We start from the raw sequence: 16,732 nt of genomic DNA on the forward strand, positions 1-16,732 counted from the left end.
CTGTCAACCTGACACAACCTAAAACCACTTGGGAAGAGAATCTTAGTTAAAGAATTGTTTAAGTCAGGCTGGCCTGTGGGCATGTCTGTGAGGGATTACCATTATTAAGTTAACTGATGAGGAAAGAACTAGTCTATTGTGGGTGGCACTATTCCCTAGGCAGGAGTCCTGAACTGTGTGAGAGGAGAAAGGAAGCAAGAAAGTGAGCATGTATATATACATTCTGTCTCTGATCATGACAGTGGGTGTGATGCGACCAGCTATCTCAAACTCTCCCTGTGTCTTCCCTTCAATTATTGATTGTAACCTGGAATCGTGAGCTGAAATCAGACCTTTCTCCCCACACGTTGCTTTTTCTTGGGCTAGTTTATTAGTAAAACTAGAACAGCTGGAGTAGAGGTGATAAAAGTGGCCAGAATCTATTCTAACATAAAACCAGTCTGGTAGCTTTGGTGGCAAATTAAATGCCAATGATTGTCTGGGAAAGAGGATCTGTTACCCAGACCTTATCTCCAAAGACAGTTCACATTTGACATGAGTTATTAATATACAGAAGGCACCTAAATCTATACACGCAGTTTCAAGATCAAAGCCTGTCTATTTAGCAGTCATATGGACACACACACACACACACACACACACACACACACACACACACACAACACAGCTAAGTTCAGAGGTTAAATGTGTTTTCCAATGCAAAGGGCAAAAACAAAATGGGCACATTTTACAGTAAAATAAGTCACTGGAACCATCCAGTGGGGACCACTGTTGTCTCCAGTCTTCCAGCAAGTACAGCATGAATCAGGAGCATAGCAATTAGTCAGCCACATTTCCTGGAAATCCCTGAGACCCTGTGTAACCTCCTGTCCCCATTTGTTCTCTGTCACTTGAGCTAAAAAGCATTTGGGGGGAGGGGGAGCGGGAATGGGAAATGCAAAATGTCCACGAGTTTAATTATATAGATGTGTATTTATATACATAGGCTAATTTATATATAGATTCTGTGTGTTCACTTTTTACACAGAAACACTTATTGCAGTGACAGTTTACTGTGGTCACTGTAAGTTACCTCAAAACTAAAACCACGGTTTGATATTCAGTCAGCTCTCCATGGGCTGGAATGCTTTGACAGGATCCCAGTAACTGAGATTATCATACCTGGGAGGACGCAGCTCACTTTGCCAGGATGGCATCAGCACCAGATTAATAGGGCTGATGCAGACCCTATAGCTGGGTATGGCAAATGTGGGCACAGTGAATATCTTAGCTCACATCATCTCGTAGTCCCACAGAGGCATTCTGAGGCCTGAGAAGGTATAAGGGTATTTTAGGAATCTACGGGTACCACAGAGCAGTGACAGGCAGAGGAGAAGCTGCATTTGGCATGTGGAGTGACCAACTTATGATCGTGATGCTGATGGAGACACAGAATGGAAGAAAAGAATCCCTTCAATGAGAACTACACATCACACTCCGTCCGCAAGGGAAGGAAAGCCCCGAGAAACATCCTGTAAAGATCACTCAGAAGCTGGTGGCAGTAACTTCAGATTCTCAGTCATCACATGAGACTATGTCACCACGATCAGAAAACTGGCTGCAAAAGACAGTGCAGTTACCACTGCGGGCTTTGCGGGTCACACAGTCTGCTGTAGTCGGCTTGCTGCTTCCGGCAAAGCAGTCACACTGCCTAGAGGTGACACCTGGAGATGACATGCCGGGATTCCAGAAATCAAACATTTACACATGGATGCCTTCCAGGGCCAGCCTGAGGGCGATCACTGGCAACACGCCACAGTGGACCGAGAATGGCCTTTTCATCCTTTGTGGGCCAGTTCCTTCCCAAAACTCACAAAGATCTTAGGATTCTGCCTGGTGCCCTTCTCATAACAGGGAGCTTGAGGCCTATTGTTTAGTGTACTTTGATTTCATTTCTTACAGTCTTTCCATGAAAATATGACAACAATAATAACCATGGCATTTAGAGCCATATCCAGCTATTCACTGAATTTGTATCCATCGTCTCAATTTGGCAGATAAGGAAACTGAGGCAGTAACGATTGCTTCAATAAAGCGAGACAACTAAGCTGCAAAGGAGCCATTCATCTAAATAAATAGAAAAGCTTGGATTCAGCACAGGCCTTGAGGCCTGGCTCCACTGGCTGACCGGATTCTAAAAAGTCACATGATGCAAAGGAGCGAGAAATGGGATATCCACCCTACAACCCCCTCCCTAGTTCTCCTGGGGTCCCCTGCCTAGTCAGGTATTCACAGAAGGCTGGCATTATACCATGCCTACGGGACAACCACTAATGTTGGGAGACAACCTGAAATGTAATGGGTGGTGGCCTTGCAAAGCTCAGCACTGCCCGACAGCCTAAGTAGACACATACAGCACATGCAATCGTGTCTGCACGGTATTTCAACTTCAGAGAAAGGGATATTAGAGGAAAAACGTTCCTCTGGATGCCTCTGGGAGGAGATAATGGCAATAATAAAATGATGATGATGTTACTGTTGTTGTTTCCGTTGATGATGATGATGATCATAAAAGTTGAGAAAGTAAAACATACTACACTTGATCCCAATATCACTAGACTTGAACACACAAAACTCACATGTAAGTATTAATGTATGCACTTAGAGCCCCTGCTCAGCGCCACCAGAATGCCACCCCCTGCCATGAACTCACTGGATCTCTGCGCCCTCTCTAAGGTGGACTATGTGGCATCATCCTGAGCGACAGGTAGAAGGAGGTTACATAGGTCAGAGAGAGGGAAGGGAGCTGAGAAACCAGTACAGTCACCAGTTCCAGTGATTTGGCCAGAATATTCCTCTGCATCTGCTTAACACTGGGTCATGCACTTTGACCCCGGTTAAGAAGCCACCTGCAGGAGGGCCACATGGCTTGCCAAGCAAAGGCGCTTGCTGCCAAGCGTAATCACCTGAGTTCAATACCTCAGCTGCACAAAGTTGAAGAAGTCTGACCCTTACAAGTTGTCCTCTGGCCTCTACATGACCTCTCACACTAGGTAAATAAATGTAAAACTTTAAAAAAATAAAACAGCCCACGGGAACAAATTCATAAGCACGTGTGAGTTCATCATGAGACGGTCTAACCAGCAAAGGACGAAAGCAAAATAAATGGTTGTGCTGAATGAAAAGAGAGAGGATGGCTGCATTCCTGACAACCAGAGAAGATACCTTTGTCCTGGAAAATGAGAAAGAGCTGCTCACTCTAGCTTAGCAATAACTGGAGGGCAGACCATGCCAGCTGTATGAGCAGGGACAAGCGTCGGCCAAGGACATGGAGAAGGTAGGCTCAGATGTGGCTGGGCAGAGCCAGGAGAAGTCTTTCTTAAGCACGTATATTAAAAGGCTAATTCATTAACAGTAAATGAAGGGTGGTTTTCAGTTTTTCGTCCATTCAGTCACTTCCTAATAAAATTTCCTGGCCTACAACCAGAGTTAATTAGCCAGATTACAATTTCTGGTGGGCAGCAAGGCTGTGCCAAGCTTCCCTGAAAGGAACTCACAGTGACCTTCGGAGAGGGTGGGGGCCTGGGCCAGCTGCCTCTTGTGGCCCATGTGGTCCTCAGGGCCAAGCCACAGGCCCAACGTGGCACTCCAAACCCACAGCTGGGTTGCCGCCCATTTTTCTCCAGCCTGTGGATCCACCCAGGGAGAAGAGATGGGTGGGTCTCACTGTGGTCACATTTATGTCCCCAGATGTGCAGTGTGTATGTTTGAGATGTGTATGCGGAGTGTAAGAGGTGTGTGTGTGTGTGTGTGTGTGTGTGTGTGTGTGTGTGCGCGCGCGTATGTGTGTGTGTGTGTATGTGTGTATGTATGCATGTATGTAGGTGAGGAGTGTGAATATTCTAAGTGAGGTGTGGGATGTGTATGTGAGATGTAGGTCATGTGTGTATGGTACACAATCTCTTAGTGTCAGCACACTGGATGACGAATGTGTGCCAGCCCCATATACAGACCTCAGGGAGGGAAGCAGACAGCATTGTCATCCACCAATCAAAATGCAGGGTAGGGTCTCTCCAATGAGGACCCCAGATACACACTTAAGTGACAGACTTAGTTTCCCCCTCACATGGACAGGCCTCTCCCATCCCACCCCTAGTCATATTGGTAATGATCAGTAAGATAATCATATTGATCACCCAGTGATCAAAGGTACATTGGGAGTAACAGTGAGCTAAAAGAGAAAAAAAAAAAAAGGAGTAAACAGAGGATGGCCATGAGTCGAGTCGTGAGGGTTAGATGACCGTGGAAGCATGGAGAAAGTCCCCCTCTCCAAATCCAAAGCAGCACCTCAGCTCAACAAGAAAAGCAAGGACCAGAACTGTCCCTTGTCTCCAGGGACAGAGGAGAGAGGACCAGCACAGCCTGTCCTCAGAATAGAAGTAGGTGGAGGCTTCTTCCACAGAAGCTGACTTGCATTCCAGAGACCTATCCACATAGGAGATAAGCTATATAAAGATTGTTCTGTGGCCACCACAGAGTCCACCAGGATAGAAAGAGCTCTTAATTACAGCCAAGGCTCTGGGTTAAGCCTGTCCACAGCCTCCACCCCACACACTGCAGGAAGTTGACACCGAGACTGGGTTCCCTGAGAACCTTACCCAGGCCACAGAGAACAGGGAGTTGGTACTGCGAGATGGAGGTGCTTCTCCTGATGTGCCTAAAGTCAAGGGGACAGTAAGGCCCAGAACTATGGGCAGCCTTGAGAGCCTTCTGGTTCTCTAAGCTGCCCTTGTTCCCTTCAGTAACTATGCCATCTGAACATGGGAGAATATGGGTTTTGAAAGCCACCAGACCCCCATTCAGCCTCACCAACATCAACATCACCTCCATTCAGCATCCTCTCCACTCGGTATCACCCCCATTCTGCACCACAAACATCAACATTATCACCACCAAATCAACATCAGTACCATAACCATTCAGCATCACTCCACTCAGTCTCATCCCATTCAGTATCCCTCCATTTACATCATTAGTCAATATGCAGTCCCTGTTCAGAATAGTTCCCATTCAGTTCAGGCTGCAATGTCACTCACAGACATCTTCCATATGCAGAGGCTATTTCTGATGTTTGGATTCTGTGGCGTGCTTTGATTTGATCTTCCCAGACAGATGTTTCCAATATGTGATTGTTAGCTTTTTTAAAATTTTTGTTTTGCTTTGTTTATACTTGAAGTGATTGTAAGGGGATTTTGTTTCAATTGTCACCAGAACAGACCAGGCCCTCCTCATCTCACAGCTGTGTTTACAAAAATGCCTTCTCCCTGGGTGGCTGAGCGTTAACTTAAATCTCACTTCTTCTTAGGCATTTGGAGAATCCTGGCTATGGAGGGCCATGTGATTTTCTTGCGGGCATCACAGTGAGCATGTGTTGTTCTGGACTGAGGTGCATCTGTCTCCCCCTTCTCCTGATACCTTCTTCTTCTACTCACCTCAGCTTCCCTTTGGTATAAAACCCCCTTCCTTGAAGGAGGAGAGCTAGTGATTCTTTACTCTCAAATATTAAACAAGATCGTTTAAGACTCAAATATTCAGCCTATTTCCTCTCCAGGGCTAGAAACTAGACTATGAGAATTCACATGACCTGCCCTAGTCCAATTAGACCGAATGCCAGGCCTAGAAAACAGCCTCCTCTCTTACGTCTGCAGGCCTTGGAGTTCTATAGAGCAATGACAGGCTTGTACTGGCGTCCTTTCCACCCCCACATATCCACTCATCCCTGCACCCCGCTCCCAGTCCCAGCGGACACAGTGACCAATGATGGTATCACCTGGAGTCTTTGGGTGACTGATGTCCACAAGGCCAGGTCAAGGGAGGCAGCAGCCAAGGGTAGAGAGGAATAGGGACTGCTTTTCTGTTCATTTTAGCTACAGTCTAGGAAATAGCTGAGTGTTTCCTGGTGCACACCTCTGCTTGGCACCTCAGCAATTCATTCATTCATTCACCCACTCATGCATCCTTAGATCCCACTATTCTTCAAACAGAATTCTTATCAGAATGCCTTCAGTCAAACCCATTTTCTCCTTCTCACAGCAGGCAGCATCACCCTGTAGACAGATGCCTATGAATGGAAAGAGAGGAGCAAGACCTAGATTCACTCTATGAAGCTATCTGACCTTTGACCTTTCAAAGTACAAACACATACAAGTAATGTGATATGGGTTGAGCAGGTTACATTTATATATTTAGGGATAGATATACACCTAGACACACACACACACACACACACACACACACACACACACACACACACAGGAGATGCAACAATACTTAAGGAAAAAGAGGTTATGAACTTGATAGAGAGTAAGGGGGTACACTGTCAGAGGTCATAGGGAGGAGAAGGAGAGAGGGTAATTATAACATCAAAAATATTTAAAACAATGTTAAAAAGGAATACAGATCAAGGACCAGCATGCTTTGTGATGTTCCAGATACAGGACGGTGTTTTGCAGGGCACTGGGCCTCAGGGAAGACTAGGTCCTCTTCCTACCACCTCAGCATGAGATGCAGGGATGCTCTGCCTACCCCCAGACAGAAGCTGTAAGAACAGAGCCAAGAACAGGTCAGATACTAGAAGCACCATCATGGCCAGTAGAGAGGCATAACTTTACCAGGTGAATTCCAAAGCGTGCAACAGAACAGGGGCGATCTGGACTAGGTGGGTAGAAGATATAGCATGGCCTGTTTCTAGTGGTGAGGCACACCAACAGGTGTTTTACTGTAGGTCTTGTTCAGAGATGCGTGTGTAAGGCACCCTGGGAACAAGTACTAGGACCTGAAGCATACTTTGAATAGGGCCAGCTTCATTAACTGTGCCAAAGAAATACCACAATTTCATCATTATAAGTAAATATCAGGGCTGGAGAGGTGGCCTGGTGGTTAAGAGATCTTGCTCTGCAATCTTGAGCACCAGAGTGATGACCCCCCAGCACCCATGTACTAAACACCTGTAAGCCCAGCTCTGCAGAAAAAGAGGACCACCAGGGTCTTTTGGCCTCCAGCATAGCCCAAGGTTCAGAGGAAGACTGCTTCAAAGGAACAGGCAGAAAGTGACAGAGGAAACCAGCTGACGCTCTCCTCTGGCCTCTGCACATGCAGAGGTCGGTACACACACACACACACACACACACACACACACACACACACACACACACCGTTAGAAATGTCACAGGGCTCCGGATATAGATCAGTTGGGTAATAGGAGTGCCTGCCTAAAAAAAAAAAAAATGTAATCTAAATCTTGTGTCCAATTTACAGCATGATTTTGAAGTGCACAGTGATGGGAGGGGAGTGCTAATGCTGATGTCTGCAAATTAATTTTTTTAAAATAATACTGTGTGTTGATACTTGGAGAATTTTGTGTATGTATGCAATGTGTTTTGATCTTATCCATGCTCTACAACCTTGTTCCTTGTTCCCACTCCCCACAGAACCTACCAATACAACCTGTCTGCCTCCTGAGAAACTATCCACAACTAAATATACAAAATAGAAACCAGATGGCTTTCTTCTTTAAGCCATTGGAGTAGGGTTTTCTGTCACCTGTGCTCTGAGGCACTGTCCCCGATTCAGAGGCAAGGTCGGTGACAGTGAGCCCTGACCAGGAGTCACAGTTGGAGGAGGCCAACCTGTGCAAGGCACAGCCTGGAGGCAGCAGTCTGCAGGCCTGCTGTCCTATGAACTGGGCAGCATGTCTCAGGAGCTCACCTGTCAGGGGTTTTCTGCCATTCCCAGAACAGTCCTCATGCAAAGAGGTACTTACAAAACCAGATTCAGCCTTGCCAAGATCTAGAACCTGCCGGAAGCAGATGGGCAATGTGGGAAAATGCCAGTGGTCAATACCAGATGCCTCTGGCTTCCCAAAGCACTCTGGGATGACATCTGGAACTCTTACCCTTGAGTGTACGTGCTGGATCTCTGCCCCCTCTGCTAGGGCTAGGACACTGGTCTCTAGCTCTTCTCAGCTCAGACTTCTGACCGGCATTACCCTACATCAACCCCTTAGACCAGCCCCAACCAGGCTGTCTACTCTGGCATAGTTCCCTCTCCAACCCACCTCTACTGCTAAGGATGGCTTGTCTTCAGCTCTGCCTGCTAGGATCTTGGCAGCTGAGAAAAGGAATGAACATTTGGGTTGTAACGAGTGTTAAATAAAGCTGATTGTTAAGTCCATGGTCAATGCCTTGTTTGCATACCAGAAAATGGGTTATCTTCACTTAGCCCTCTGGACATCACTGTTCTCATCTGTCAAACAGAACTAGTCATCAGTGCTGAGCTCTCCCAAACTCATTCTCTGAATGGCTCCAGCTTTCTTGTAAAGGGACAATACTTTTTTTCCCCTGCTGCTCACACATTCTTTCTCTCTCTGCACAGATCTGACCATGCCCAAGCCTTGGATAACACCCTACAGTGTCCTCATGTTCACTTCAGAATCTTCTTTACTCAGGCTCCTAAAATCTGTGAAAGCCAGAAAGCTCACTGTCCTTTGTGACTGTGCTACACAGGTGTGTTAGAGTTCCCTGGTAGGTCAAAGCATCCCTAGATCCCACCTCATCTCATCTGTCAATCCCACACACTCACAATCATCCTGAGCACACTACTTCCAGAGACCCTGTGCCCCCCCAGGCTACATTCTCAGCAATGCCTCCCCAACACATGAGGTCCCAGCCTGGCTTCATGTGTCTCTGCACAGCTCATGTGTCTTTACTGACTTGGAGACAAGGATCCACTACCACAGGGGTTACTGGTCCAGATATCTGCACACGGCCCCACAGAGGCAGATCCTCAGTGTGTGCCTATTTCATTTTAACAGCAGGTTAATAAACAACACAGTCATACTGTGGTATGAAAATCTAGAGTCACACCAGTTTCTGGAATAATCTGTTGTCTTTCCCACACTGGGTTTCAGGCCACAGCCATCCTGGGGACCTGCTCCCTTTAAACCATACCCAGCTGCCCCACTACAGACCCTATCCACTACCCCTAAGTCCCTAAGGCTGCTTGCGCTCCTGGCAGACGACCGGTTGGGATTCCCATCCAGGGATGGCTCATTCCCCTGCAGTAATCAGCAAGAGTCAGAAACTCTGGTCCCAGGACCTCCTCCCCCAACCAGCCTCAAAACACAGCCCTTGCAGGACCTGGAGGGGGAAGTCACACAGTGATCTACTTACTGCCAATATCCAAGGGTCAATATCACCACAATGAAGAGGGGAGAGGTAAAAACCACAGACAGACTGGGAAAAGAGAAAATCTCTGTACTTCCCATTCTGGTTGAGGGGTGGTCCTCAGAATGACCCCTCTAAAGTCCTGGAGGTCAGACTTCAAGGTCAGCCCTGGAGCCAGGATCTGTGTGTCTGCTGTCGCCCAATGTTCATGCCCTTCCACACTCAACCCCATAACCTGCCACACTCAACAAATTCCAGGCAAACAAGTCAAGAGACCCGGGTCATCTAGAATGTCTGCAGGTCATCAGCCCCTGGGGCATACAGATGATTCGGTGCTGCTGGGCAGAATACAAAGAGTCAGCCTGCCACCATTTTTCTTTCCTGATCACTCACTGTAACTCTCTGGCTCTGCCTCTAACTTTCTTTTTTTAACTTGGGAGATTTTATTCTTTTAATTTCTAAAAACTAGAAACCTCTTTACCGTAAGGAGCTTACCAATTAAGAACATCACAAAGCCAGATTAAGGTAGCCCCCAAAACAAGCACTTGTTGAGTCCCAAACGCTATACATCCCAATGAACTTCTGTATAGTTAGAACGCCCAGGTTCAGCCTCTAACTTCAGGAGCTCTGGGTGGTCAGCAGACCAGAGATAAAGAGGACCAGGGTCACTTCAATTCCCCAAGTCGTTTCCACCTCTACCCACCACTGCCTCTGCTCAAGGGGGAGACATCAAACAGATGCTTGGATGACAGACAGCCTCTGCTGGGTGTGGGTTTTACCTCGGCCCCTTGCTTTGCTATCCCCAGGGAATGGTAGTTTCACTTGCCCTGCCTCTGCTTCTTGCCTACCCATGCCTCCTCTGAGTTTGGCACACTACCGGTCTCTGCCCACAGAATTTTCTGCGGCCAGTGTAGGTGGTAGGTGGGAGTGGCCTCGGAAGGTGACAAAGCTCCACAGGGAAGAAGGGCCACTCACTTTCACAAAGCCGACGCCTCAGCTTGCCACGGATCTTGTCAATGGCGTTGAAGTCGGAAACATGGAAGACATGCGCGGACTTGGGTTCTGAAGCGATCTCATCCAGCTCCTCCTTCAGGGCAGCGCCCACACCAACTGCAAAAATGCGAATGCCCGCTGCATGGGCAGCTGCTGCAGCATCCAGCACCAGGTCCTGGCTACGGCCATCCGTCAATAGGATGGCCACCTGCTTGAAGGCACGGTTCCCAGGCCGGCCACCTGCCTGGGCAGAGAAGCTGCGGCTGGTGATGTAACGCAGCGCATCGCCCGTGTTCGTGTTGCCCCCGTGGTAGGTGATGCGCCGGGCAGCGGCCTTCACCTCCTCGCGGGAGCTGAAGTGGCCCAGTTCAAAGGCTGTAGTGGGCCGGTCACTGTAGCGCACGACCCCCACACGGGTGTGATCAGGGCCCACCTCAAAGGTGTCTACCAGGTTGGCCACCCACTGGCGGACCTTCTCGAAGTCCTCCTTGCCCACACTGGAGGAGGTGTCCAAGAGGAAGACCAGGTCATACTGCACGCTTTTGCAGCCTGCATGGGAGAAAGAAAGGGTGACCAAGAGGAACAGGTGTTGGGAAACCTGCAGATTTAGTCCCCTCCGTCCAAACTCCTCCCCCTCAGACTTGACTCTGGTGCCTGCCTGCCTGCCTGCTTTCTTACTGACATCCCACAGCAGGATATGTATGGCTTTACAGAGTTACAGTGAGGACTAACTGAGGATGTGTGATACCACATTGAAGTGGTTTATGTCCATGGGACAGTACTAGGTGTCAAGATCTCCACTTTAACTTTGGTTAAAAAGTGATATCATCAGTGGGGCGGTGGTGGCACACACCTTTAATCCCAGCACTTGGAGACAGAGGCAGACGGATCTCTGTGAGTTCGAGGCCAGCCTGGGCTACAGAGTGAGTTCCAGGAAAGGTGCAAAGCTACACAGAGAAACCCTGTCTCGAAAAACCAAAAAAAAAGGGTATCATTTTATTTGTGTGTGTCTCTGTGTGTGTGTGTCTGTGTGGTGTGTGTGTGGTATACACATGCCTGTGTACATAGAGTACCTGTGCAAAGGCCAAAGGAAGACTTTGGGTGTCTTCCTCTATAGTGCTCTCTTAGTCCTCCAAGGCAGGGTCTCTCACTGAACCTGCCGATTTCTGGGTTTGGGCTTGACTGCCTGCCCACTGAACCCCTGCAATTCTTCTGCCTCCCTCCAGCTCAGTGCTTGGGGTACAGCACATGCTCTATCGTGCACTCAGCTTTTATATGGGTACTGCAAATGTGCCAGGCCGGGTGATCTAAGGTCTGCTTTCCCACACCCAACTGAATGCTAGAAGCAGGTTTCCAGTGGATTTCCAAGTTTCCTGTGGAATTCCATGGCTGCATAGAGTCTACTGCATGGAGTATTTTACCATTAGAAAGTATATCAAATGTATAATATTTATGTATATTAAATATGCCTATATAGACAAGTTCTATAATGCTTCCTATGCATACATTTTATAAAAATAAATTTTACATAAACATGATGCTTTTGACTAAACAAAATAAAGCATTAATATAATTATCTTCCTCATCAAGGAAGCCCTTAATATGGTGTCTACCCATCCATTTCACAGTTAGGTTGTTTTGAGAAATGGTGCTTTCTAAGCTTTATTGGGGTTCCTACAGTGTGCTGCAGGAGCCATCACAGTGGGAGCAGAAGGGAAGCAGCTCACCAGTGAGGATGTGCTTCCCAACAAGTCTAATGGAGTTCGGGTTCTGTGCTTAGAGGGAGAGATTTTCCAGTCCCGCCCGCCCGCCCCCTCCCCGTCTGTCTATCTGTCTGTCTGTCTGCGCCCCCCCTCTCTGTGTACAATTCTGCATGTATGCCTAAGAAACCCAAGGCATACAGAGCTATGAAAGAGCTATTAATTTTACTATTTTATATGTTTCGCTTTTATACTTGTAAATCAGTAAAAAGCAAATCCCAGAAACACACACACACACACACACACACACACACACACACACTTCACAGTGTGATCTGAGCCTATGCTTTACTTGAATCTCCTACACCTGCATCTCCCTCCAGTTTTCAAAGTCCAAGCTACAATCGACAGAGAATTGAGCCAAGCTCTCTCTCAGCCCTCCTCACCTTTCTTCACACACACTCCTTTCCTCACACATGCACCCTCTCTAACACACATCTTCTCTCACACATTCTCTCAAGTACATTCACATACACCATCTCTCACACATATACCCTCTCTCACAGCCCTTCTCTCATATCCCTCTTTCACACATAGCTCTTAAACCACACTCACAAACACACACCCTTCCTTACACACTCTTTCTCACAGAACCTTCTCATAAAAACCCTCTTCATAGCTCCTTTCAACACACACTCGCTTACAAATTCTTCACAGAATCATATTTGCTTACACACATTCTTACACACAGGCCCAGTCTTTCACAGTCTCTCACACACTACGGCACACTCTCACATTCTCTCACACATTATTTTGCCATCACAGGCTCCATTTGAACAGACGGCGCTTACACACGCATCAGTTGGAGGACAGCTGATACACTTGCTAGATTGCTGACACTCTTGCACACTCAGTCAGTCATGAACTAATTCACAGGATCTTACTTTCACTTGTACACATACACATGAATGTTGACCATCCTATCCCCAATTTAATGTCCTACCTGCACGCTGGGCCTGGCAGCCACTATCCCCTCCCCACAGCAGTAGCATCCACAGAAGGCAGGCTGAAGGACTCCCTCTGGGAACAGCCATGGCTTTCCTGCTCTTGGGGACAGGCGTATCTTGGTCAGGGAGAGAAGCTTCAGGATCTAGTGGAGCATTTCCTGTGTGGAAAAAGATACACCCTGAGAAGCACGCCAGAGCTGAAGGCTCAGGAGAAACGAAGGAATTCCATATGCAGGAGTCAGCCCATCTCCAGCCCTCAGCTTCACCTCTCCCCAGGGCCAACAGTGTAACCTCTCCCCAGGGCCAACAGTGTACCCTCTCCCCAGGGCCAACAGTGTAACCTCTCCCCAGGGCCAACAGTGTACCCTCTCCCCAGGGCCAACAGTGTAACCTCTCCCCAGGGCCAACAGTGTACCCTCTCCCCAGAGCCAACAGTGTAACCTCTCCCCAGGGCCAACAGTGCAACCTCTCCCCAGGGCCAACAGTGTACCCTCTCCCCAGGGCCAACAGTGCAACCTCTCCCCAGGGCCAACAGTGTACCCTCTCCCCAGGGCCAACAGTGTAACCGCTCCCCAGGGCCAACAGTATACCCTCTCCCCAGGGCCAACAGTGCAACCTCTCCCCAGGGCCAACAGTGTACCCTCTCCCCAGGGCCAACAGTATAACCGCTCCCCAGAGCCAACAGTGTAACCTCCTAAAGAATGAAAAGGGGGGGGGATATCTGGCCTGTTCCTTTCCTGGTTCATCCATTTGCCTCTCCCATCCAACTAGTGTACTGAGGAACAGCCACGCTCCCGACAAGGCAGGGGCTGCAGAGAGCAGTAATGAGCTCTTGACCCTGGGTGACCCACAGCTGAGCTCTTCCTAGAGCCCTTCATTTGTACCATCCCAGTTCCCTAATGAGCATGACTCACAGACCCACCATGACCTACAACCCCTGACCTCACCAGCCCAGCAGGCTCGAGATGCTGGCTGCAGACTTTCAAGCTGTTTTCCACAAATACCGGGTCTGCAGCAGATCTTCTCCTATGGGGAAGGTTCCCTCTCCAACTCCCCCCCCCCCCCGCCCCCGCACTTACCCTTGGAGTAACTCAACCCAGATGCTGCTCTTCCCCCTGGCATGGCTCTCTTGTGGCTGAGGGCCACCCTCAGCAGTGTCCAGTGAACAGTGAACTTCCTTCCTTATATCAACAGGCAGTCACTCATCCATTTGCCTCCCTGCCCCACCTACCATCATATCAATGCTTGGGAGCTGACTCACTGGGGCATGAATTTATATACATGAATTTACTGGTCATGCATGCCCAACCAGTACCTAGGACTGGAGTAGCAAATGAGAATCTTCCGAAGGACCCCTCCCCCAAACTTGAACAGCTGAAGTGGGAGATTTTCTTAATGTTTCAAATAATGGACAAATACATTTGCAGAGTCTGGTAAACAAGAAAGCATCAAGCAGGTGGCAAGAGAAGTAGTTGAGGGCAAATGGATGTATGCTACCGTCGTTTTCAAGGTACTGGCATGATTCAGGCATTTCTATCACAAACTGTGTGACCAAAAGAGAGGTCAATGAAACTATACCTAGGGACTGGCATGCTGCAGCTCACACTGCCACCAACGCCCTCTCCTCGTATGTGTGTGTGTGTGTGTGTGTGTGTGTGTGTGTGTGTCTGTCTGTCTGTCTGTCTGTCTGTCTCCTGCCTCTCACTCTTGCACACATACAAAGACACAATACATGCTGAATATACATTTGATAAAAAACCTACGCCTCATGGTCCACATGAGAATAGCCATGCCCATCTCTTGCTTCATGCAATTCACCTTCAGCCACACAGAGTTACTTGTGGTCCCAGGACACTCCCTGCCACCCTGTGCTACGAAGGTTGCATCAGCCACCCTAGGATGCTATCTCCAGCTTGGCTTAAGGGCTGGAAAGCCTGTAGGATTTCAATAGCTTCTCGCATCTTACGGGTAGCTGTGGTCACCCTCACTGAATAGATGATAAGTAATCCCAAGAAGGAGCTTGCTAAGGCCAGCTGTACTCCTAGCAATGGTGGAGTCAGGACCACATAGCCTGAAACTCACAGGCATGTCATTCTGAGCGTCATCTCCATGGATACTGAGTCCAAGCACTCCTGAGTCTAGTCTGCAAACCTTCAGCCCTTTGGTAGGGATGGGGACAAGCCAGGGTCAGCCAACGACTAAGGGATTCTATTCAGGACCTGTATCTCCCCATAATTCATTCGAGGGAGATGGGTCATCTGAATTTTGTTCACAGACTGACCCCTCTTCCCACATGTCTTGTAACCTTCTAGAAGGCAGAAGGCTTATGCTTGGAGGGCTCCTCCAACCCTGCACCTCCCTGTGAAATTAGTGGCAATCTGAAGCTGGCTATACCCCTACTTGAAGTTTAAGCATGTCTGTTTTCACAGAGTCTGACAAGGAGCCATGCTATAACCAGCTACCCATGAGTGTGTCCCCCTGGTGTCAAGGGAGCTCTTTAAGGGTGGGGAAGGGGTCTTAGTGGATTCTGTAGCCCTGGTGACAAGTACAAAACCTAGAAAAAAAGCAACACAGTTAATGCTGATAGATGAGGGGAAAGAAGGGAGGGAAGACGGGAAGGAGCAAGAGAGGGAGGAAAGGAGGGAGGGAGGAAAGGAGGGAGGGAGGGAGGGAGGGAGGGAAGGAGGGAGGGAGGGAGGGAGAAAGGGAGGGGGAGGAGGGAGGGAAGAATGAAAAGAAAGTTAATACTCAGCTGCCACAGGGGGAAAGCTGAGCTCAGAGACTGGACTGTTGGCTTGGGGACAGGATCATCCAGGCCATTCTCCCCAGACACAGCAGCACCCAGACGTCATCTTTAGTTCCGGAATAGAATAGAAAAGCTATCCCCACTGTCTGTCACTGACAGTAGGGGGTACTACTTGCCTGTTCCCATGAGTGAGCTGCTTTCCACTCTTCCTTTTTATTTAATCCACAGGCCTAAGCTCTGTGCTGGTACCATGATCTCCCTCCACTATACAAGTGAAAAGCTACAGCATGAAGGGATGACAGCCTCATGGATGTCAGTGGCGGTGCCCAGAATTGAACCCTGAAGTCAAAGCCTATTGGCCAGGGCCTAGGGCACCCCATATCCTCCTTTTCATGCCAGGGACGTGTTTCTGCCAACATTATATATTGAGCAGTCCTGTCTACTCCACATTCCTCATATGCTCTTAACTCTTTTTAATGTTTGTTTAAGATACTACTGAGTAAACTTCAGTACCTAAGTCTTGCTCATGTACAACCCTTTTCCTGGGGTGTGAGTGTAGGGAAATGCCTGGAGGGCCCTATGCATTTTATAAAGACCCTGACACGAGTTCCCAAATTATTCTACAGAAGAGCACCAGTTTCCTCTGCCTCCACAACACATGAACCTCCTTACCGAGTAGTCAGCATTAAGTGGATCGTCCCTTAGTGGATCCATCTTTTCTAGCTCAAATAGGATACATGGTTTCTTGTTTTCTATGTGTATCTTTGGTCCATGAGGTTTGTTATTCAAATGTTTGGCCCATTCTGCATATTCAAATGTCCATTTCACCTTTTATTTGAAGTGTGTGTGTGTGTGTGTGTGTGTGTGTGTGTGTGTGTGTGCATGCTGTGGTGCACATGAGTGTTAAATTTTGTCTGGGGGTGTGCTCAGTCATGTATGCACCTGAAAAGGCAAAAGGTCTTGTGTGTGTGTGTGTGTGTGTGTGTGTGTGTGTGTGTGTGTGTATTTAGAGGCAGAATCTCTCAGTGAATGTGCTTTCCCTGGTTTCAGCTAGACTGGCTCTCAAGTTCCTGCTACTTGTGC

General features: G+C 48.2%; 1 protein-coding gene across 1 annotated transcript in view; it reads right to left on the minus strand.

Annotated features, from left to right (window-relative positions):
• The window catches only part of Col22a1 (collagen type XXII alpha 1 chain), a 233,247-nt gene extending 220,190 nt beyond the window's left edge, over window positions 1-13,057 (minus strand). Inside the window, exons 1-2 of the mRNA XM_037197519.1 lie at window positions 12,900-13,057; window positions 10,179-10,745 (exon numbers count right to left, since the gene is read on the minus strand). Coding sequence (XP_037053414.1) covers window positions 10,179-10,745; window positions 12,900-12,990 — 658 coding nt within the window. The 5' untranslated portion in view covers window positions 12,991-13,057. The remainder of the gene's footprint in view (window positions 1-10,178; window positions 10,746-12,899) is intronic.
• Between the last annotated feature and the right edge of the window lie 3,675 nt (window positions 13,058-16,732).

This window comes from Peromyscus leucopus, chromosome 20 (assembly GCF_004664715.2).
Source record: "Peromyscus leucopus breed LL Stock chromosome 20, UCI_PerLeu_2.1, whole genome shotgun sequence".
Taxonomy (NCBI): Eukaryota; Metazoa; Chordata; class Mammalia; order Rodentia; family Cricetidae; genus Peromyscus; species Peromyscus leucopus.